The sequence below is a fragment of the Gavialis gangeticus genome, unplaced genomic scaffold (assembly GCF_001723915.1).
Source record: "Gavialis gangeticus isolate Ggan-Ray unplaced genomic scaffold, GavGan_comp1, whole genome shotgun sequence".
Taxonomy (NCBI): Eukaryota; Metazoa; Chordata; order Crocodylia; family Gavialidae; genus Gavialis; species Gavialis gangeticus.
In genome coordinates, this window is record NW_017729014.1 from 5,190,685 (window position 1) to 5,197,998 (window position 7,314).

Genomic DNA, 7,314 nt, shown 5'->3' on the forward strand with positions numbered 1-7,314 from the left:
TAATTCCGTAAAAAAAAATAAATAAAAGGAGAAGGAGGAAGAGACACAAGAGGGGGAGTAACAAGAGAAATTCACATATAGGTCCTCCAACAGTGGGGGCCATAGGTGTAGTTAGATGGATAGAAGCATTTGAGTAACTCCTTGACCTGATGCAAATTAAACCATAAACCCTTGGAACAAAGGTTTGGGGAAAAATGCAAGCTGGGTGTTTGTCGGACTTTCTTTGCCTAAGCGGAAGCACCTACTGTATTCATCTGGAACAGAAGTTCTGTGCACCTCTGATTTCCAGTGCTTTCTAATAGCATTGCTCATCCTCACAGCCCTGCTCTGTGTGATCAAATAGATTCCTGAAGCAATGATAATGATTTACAGAGGCTCTCTGGGACACTTTCTGCTAGGAGAGATTTACTTACATTTCATTAAATGATTTAAAATAAGCATTGTATGAAGTAATTAAACCAGTTTAGAGGTTATAAAACTGGGGCTGGCTCATTTAGAAGCCCCAAATGTGTTTAGTTAATATTCAGAAAGTAATACACTATATACATGTCAGACTTGCTTATAAAACCAAGTCCTTATGCTGAGTACTGGAGTGTGTGCTAAATAGTTACTGATGCCAAGCACATGAACACAAGCAGAAGCCTGGTATCTTTACATGTCTTGACACATGCTTTGGGGTGGGGGACACTTTAATTAAAGTAGCTCTCAGGAGCCTCTCTGATTTAAAGTACCCTCAATATCTTGTGTATTCAGTGTCCCACACTTCAAAATGGCAGCAGGGGCACTTTGGGTAGGGACAGACACTCAAAAAGCCTGAGCCTGATTCTATCTTTGCAGGTTAGTCTGACCTGCCTAGGCTGAACCAGTTTACAACTGTTTAGGCATTCCCTCCGGACTGAGGAAATGCCGACACATGCCTGCAGTGGCTCAAGCTAGAAGCTGGGGGGTATTAGAGCAGCCCTCCCTTCCTTTACACAATGCTGAGCTGAGCGGGGACTGGCCAGGCCCTGCCAGGACACTCTGATTAGGGAGGGATGTAAACCCCCACCCTGCCTGCTCAGTCTCAGGCTCTTCCCCATTTGCTGCTGAAGGCGTGGGAGTGTTGCCAGCCCCAGGCTAGCACTCTGAGGCAAACGGGGTGTGTGCTGTGCATACATCTGTTGATGATACTGAGCTTTTCAATCTCCCTCTCCCTGCTTTGTCATACTGTCTGCAAACTTGACAGGGAGGGAGCCAGCAAGGGGCTGATAACACAGCGTTATCAGCCCATCGACAAAAAAGCCTCTCTTATTAGTTCAAGCTCTTCTTAAACAGCTTTTTCCAAAGAAGGAACAAACAGACATTACCTGCTGAACTGCTGATTACCTCCAAAAAGCCCTAAGTGGACACTGGTCTGTCTGCCTGTCCCAGTTAAAGTGAAAACACACACATGCCTACCTCTCAGCATTAGCTAGCATACCACATGCCTGGGGTCTGTGGGGCTGGGGTCCATGCTGTGCGAGATGGGAGGGGAAGGATCCCTGCTTGAGCAGCAAGTGGCAGGGTGAGCCAGGCAGACCCTGCTGTGCCTACAGTCTCCGCTGGAGCTCTGGCTAGGGAGCAGACAGGTGGGACTAGTCCTGTTCTCTGGGGTAGACAGCACAGCCCAGGGCTACAAAGCACCTGGGATGCTGGAGGACTCTGGTGTAACTTAAACCAGGAAGGGACAGGCATTGCATAAACCAGTTTAATCCAAATCAACTAAATCTGATGCTACATTCAAAGATTTATCTTAAACCAGTTTCAGCCATTTTGAAACTGGTTTATGTGCACTGAACATATGTTCTCTTACAGGTTTAAACCAGTTTCTGATCACTTAAACCAGTTTCTTTGTATTGTCTCTCCTTAGCCTTTAACTAAAGCTCATTTGACACATTTTAGTTAAAGCACCCCCACCACCATTTTGGAGTGTAGGGATGCTGAATACACGTGATGCTGAGGCTGCTGAAGCATGCTAATTAGCATGCTCCTGCAGACTCAGTTAAACAAGTCTGCTCCACCATATGCTATTTAGCATGTGTCAGAGCAGGCATCAGGCATGTGTATAGGTGCCCTTTGGTTGGCTCACATACATTTAGAGACCTAAAGCAGATAGCTTTATAATCAGGTAAATAACATACTCATTGGACCATGGGATTGTAGGTTGACTATCCTCTTCAAAATGTCCTTTAATGTTTTTGAAAAAGGTAAATTGCATAATAAATCTTCTCTTAGCTTCTCTGTATTGCAAAACTTGCTCTGTGCATTCTTTTCAGTTGCAGTTTAAATGCAGGACTCTCTATAAGGGAAAAACTCAAGCTGAGGCACACGCAAATCTTACTCATGGAGGAAATTTTAAATGCTGTCAGATTCTTCCCTTTTTCATCAGTAACATCTTCTGCCATTTTTGTTTCGGAGGACATCTCTATTTCTAGTGTGAATCACTTACAATAATCAAAATGAAGGCACACCAGATTTGTATAGCATCATCTTGGAAGCAATGTGAGTTCCATAAAAGAGATTTGCTTTAAGGTGGCACTGTCTGCTGCAGGGTCAGATTGCAGATACATGACAGATTCAGTCAGAAGGCCCAAGTGTCCACCAGTTTGGGAAGGGCTGGCCTGGATGCAAACGTTACTGGTTACACCTCTGGTAGGGTAGGATCCATATTATATGAATCCAGATGAAATTTTACCAGGACACAGCATATCTGGAAAAGGAACCCAATTTGCAGACTGGTATTCACAGTTGCTCCCTAACTTTTGTGGCAAGCATCATCCTGGGTGTCCCTAGAGACTGAAAGTAAGTTACCATAGCTGGAGCTAAAGACCAATTTACAGATCCAGAACATGTAGTAGAGTCAGCTTTTCTGAGTGAGGCAGAAAAGAGAGTATGAGCATGCCATGGGCAGAGAGGTGGAAGCATCATACTGGCCATTATGCAGTAGATCCCTGATCGATACCTACTCTCTCTTTGCCTCCCTCAGATGTTGTAAATAAAAAGGAATCCTGACTTTGGCTCAAGATGATTTCTTTCCCACCTTTATAAGGATCGCTAATTGCTTCTTCTGGATTATTACTTGGCTTGGAAAAAAAAATCTGCTCATCCAACACTTAACAGCCATTACATTTACAGGAAAAATTCACTTCTCTGGCTGCTGTCCCTAGCATATCACCAGTGTTTAGCCAAATGAACCCCAAGGGTTATAAACACAAAGATGCTGGTGACTGTGACAGGCAGAAAGAAATATGCTGCCAGGGATTAATTTGCATGTTCCATTTCACAGCCTGCACCTGGTTTCCTGTTCAGGGAGGCTCCCCACACCTGCTAGCCACCCTCTTTTAAGGTGCAAGAGCTCTCAAAACTTTCCATCTCTTCCTTTCCTCCTGACTGCCAGCCAAAGGTTGTAATAAACAGACACTTTTTAATAGCAATGAAAATAAAAGTCCTCTTTTATGTGCAGTCATCAATTTAAAAATATAAGCAAGCTTTGTCAGGTGCTGTTCTGCTTCCTCGATGCGGCACTTCACCACTTAGCAGGCACAATGAAATTGCTCCAAAGGGGACAGTACCCAGAGTGGAGTGGTCTCGAGGGGATCTCCACTGCAGCCTGCTTGCTGTGACACATCTTCTGTGCTGCCCCATGATGTGTCTTCTGCATGGTGCTGGGGGCACCTTGGGAAAACTTGCACATCTGCGGCTGCCAGAATCTCTCTTGGATGCCTCATGAAGGAGAGCCAGTATGATGACTGTACTGGAATGGCTTTGCAAAGGGGTCCAGATCCCCTTGTGCTGCACACACATGGCACCGTGGGAGCACAATTTGTTTCTGATCAGTGTTCTCAAAATGGAATAGTCTCAAAATTTCCAGTCTGTGAGAAATTTCATAATGACATTTCCCACAAGCTAAATGTCCTGGTTTTTGGCCAGCCCTACCCCTGCTACATTTACAAGGCAGGATATATGCTTTCGCTATATAATACAAACAGTCATCTGTATTCCTTGGCTGCAAATGGCAGTATTGTAAAGGAGCAAAGGACACTACAATGTTTTTGGAGAAGAATATGAATTACCTCTCAGCTTCAGAACAAAGCACAGAAGGACTCTTGAAAAGGGCAACAATCTGCAGAAGAGCATTCAAGGCAGGTCTCTGGACCTTTATAGTTTAACTTGGAGACTTCACATTTCTGAGAAAAAAAAGTCTCATTTGAATGTTATCATTGGCAAAACACTAAACTGCTTCTAGGATTTAAGCTGTTTACTTATTTAAGGGCAAGAAGCACAGACAAGAATTGTTACCTGAAAGCTAAGAATCCTAGAAGAAAGATGTGAAGTAGGAACAAAGCACTGATGAGTGCGTGAACAGTTCTGATACCAGCAAGGGTATGGGAAGGTCTCTACGAAGAACGCAGCTCTTGTACATTAACTCTGACAGACTGTTAAGTCTTCATAATGTCCTCAAAACAATAAATCAACAGAAGACAGATGTGTATTTTAGCAGGATGCTCAGAAGTGTCTGTTTGCCAATTCCCTAACCCAGAGCATGCCGAAACCAAGAAGGAGAACTTCAACTGATAAAAATTAACTTTGGATAGGGTCCCAACTGCCTCCTGTTCTAAAAAAAAAGGCATTACATACTTAGATCCAGGTGTCTTATTGCTTTGCTTCACAGGAGTCATCTATTATCATTGCAGTCCTTGAAATTAAAGTGGGATTTGAGTTGCTCGCATAGTTTGTTCCCTGAGGGTTCCCAAAATGAACTGAGAAGCAAATCTGAGTAATAAGCCCCAACTACATAGATGATAACTCTGGCCAGCTACAGTTACAACAGGGAAATGTAGTGGGAATGAACACGTCCGAAGGTTTATAACTGATGCAGACAGAAGGCAACGTTTATTTTTCCCCAAACATCAGCCCACTGGTGGACTCCACAGTCTTACAACAAGGTGATTTTCAGCAGGCTGCTGTCTGCGGGCACTGCAGGGTCGGCCCCAGGGAGTACCCTGCGCAGAGCTGGCACCCACGGAGATCCATGTCCAAAACGTGCTGGACGCTGACTGCGCAGACGTGGCCTTGTTCTCTTCAGCGTCAGCCCCCATTAAATCATTTCTGATCTTCTGAAATAACATCCAAAACGTCACTTTTGGGTTTATCTGATCATAAACGGTCAGTGAGGGAAGGAGCTTCCTTTGGTCTCCTGTTTGGACACGAAAGCCTGCGTCAGGAGGCGTTGGGGGTATCTGCAAGGGTCAAGGGAGCAGTAAATGAAGGGGCTCAACGGCGCCCGTGCCCCCAGTCCCAGAAGGGTGACAGTAACGGGGGCGCAAAAAGCCCATTAACTTTGGAAACGTCAAATGCCGCCAGTGGCCCCAGCCGCTCCCCGCCCCCCCCCCGCGGGTGCTGCTTTCCAGGATCTCGTGATTTTGGAAGCAGCCCCTCTCCCTGCAGCCGGGGAGGCCGTCCTCCTCCTGCCCGTCACAAAAATGGCGCCGGCTCCACGCACCCCGCGGTGGTCCCGATGTTGCCCGCAAACACCCCCACGACTCCTCCCCACCCCCTCCTCATTTGGGCGCGCGCCGGGCGGTCAGCACGGGGGCGGGGGCCTTTGCTCCCGTGCTCCGGGTCCCGCTCGCCCACAACAAAGATGGCGGCTGCGGCGCCACCCGGCTGGGTGGGGGCTTCGCCGGATCCTGCCGGCGGTCGGCGGCCGCATGAGGACGCGGCAGGCGCGGGCCGTAGGGGCCGCCCTGACGCCTGCACACGAGGGGCCGCCGCGACAGGCCGGCGTGTGGCGAGCCCGCCTGGTAAGGGACGCCAGGGCTGCGGAGCGGGCGTGGACCCGACCCCGGCCCTGGCGGGTGACTTCCCGCGTGTCGGGTCGATCGGTCGCTGAGGGGCGAGGCCGAGGCCTGGGAGACACCGTGCCCTTCCCACCCCGGTCGGGCCTTCTCCGCGGGCGGCCCGGCCCGGCGGTTTTTAGCACCACCAGGCCCTCCCACGGGTGAATATGATGGAGGCCGGGGGGGTGTAGAGGCCGCGCGGCCTGTGGCGCCGTGGCCAGGCCCGTGTTTGCGGCAGTAACACACCTGAGCGCACTGGCTGAAGCGGGTTGATCTGCTGCGAGATCCGCGAAGACCGATGTTTCTGGGGACACGGGGATGATCTGTGCTTCGCTTTTCTTGTGTGGAGACCGCCAAATGAATAGTTGTTTTGGGAACCACTGGTTATTTGAAAACGAAATCTCCCTTCACGTGGTAGAATTGAATCAAGCTGAAGCCCACCCAGCCTTTACTTAGTGTTCTTTAGTGCAGTTTGTAAACATCAGATCCTCCTCTTTTTGTAATAGGCTTCCTCGCACAAAGCAACTGGCCGACAGCCCTCAAAGAGGCTAAAACGTGAAAAGAGTAGTTTAGTAAAATCAGACTTACAGGACCTTGTGTCCAGAAGTGAAGGTATTCCCTTGGCAAGGGAACGGGCGGAAACATCTGATGAAGACGTGAAAGGCTCTGTCCGTGATCATCTGAGGCTAGAAAGCAAAGGCAATAATGGTCCAATGATTAATGAAGACATACAGGGGAACGGAAACCATGTTTCCATAAAACCCTCAGCACTGAAAGCAAGCAGCTGCCCACCCAAGACAGAAAGTGCTGAAACTCTTGTGCAGAATGAGGACCTCAGTGTGGACGAGGAGAGTAGCTGCGGGAGTGTGGAGTCAGCTGAATCCGAGTTAGAAGCTGCAGATCTTCAGAAGAAACCGTTACAACTGGATAATAATGCTTTTCTAGATGAAGATAGTAACCAGCCAATGCCAGTAGACCGATTTTTTGGAAATATCGAGTTCATACAGGTAGGAAGACACTATTGTCACTCTTTCCTTCTGGTCTCTCGATTTATTTTCCAGCTTTCGGTTCACATGTATTGGAATACAGAATGTTAGACTGGTGCCAAAACTTTAAGCAAATATAACCAATACTGGCAACCAATTAAAGAAGTATCCATGTCTTTAGGGTACAGCTGGCTGAAAAATTCTGAGGGGGCAGACTTATTGAAAACTGTGGCTTTATCTAAATCAATTTGCAAGAATGCATGTATTTTGATTAAACTTTCCATTGGGAGTAGGGAAGGCACAGTATTTGCTTAAAATATATCGGCTTGCTTCTGTAAGATTTTTTTTTTAAATAGCTTTTTGCTCTTGCAATTTTGAAGCGTAAAAGTCATGCATGGGCAATGAAGCTAATTTAAACTCATGGCAACAAGATCCTTCTAATGTATCCTAAACAAAATTCTCTGTTCTAT

The 7,314-nt window shown here is 47.2% G+C and overlaps 1 protein-coding gene across 1 annotated transcript in view; it reads left to right on the top strand.

The window, feature by feature from the left end:
- Positions 1-5,665: 5,665 nt before the first annotated feature.
- CUNH1orf174 (chromosome unknown C1orf174 homolog) overlaps positions 5,666-7,314 on the top strand; it is a 7,700-nt gene continuing 6,051 nt past the window's right edge. Inside the window, exons 1-2 of the mRNA XM_019511626.1 lie at positions 5,666-5,822; positions 6,365-6,865. Coding sequence (XP_019367171.1) covers positions 5,730-5,822; positions 6,365-6,865 — 594 coding nt within the window. The 5' untranslated portion in view covers positions 5,666-5,729. The remainder of the gene's footprint in view (positions 5,823-6,364; positions 6,866-7,314) is intronic.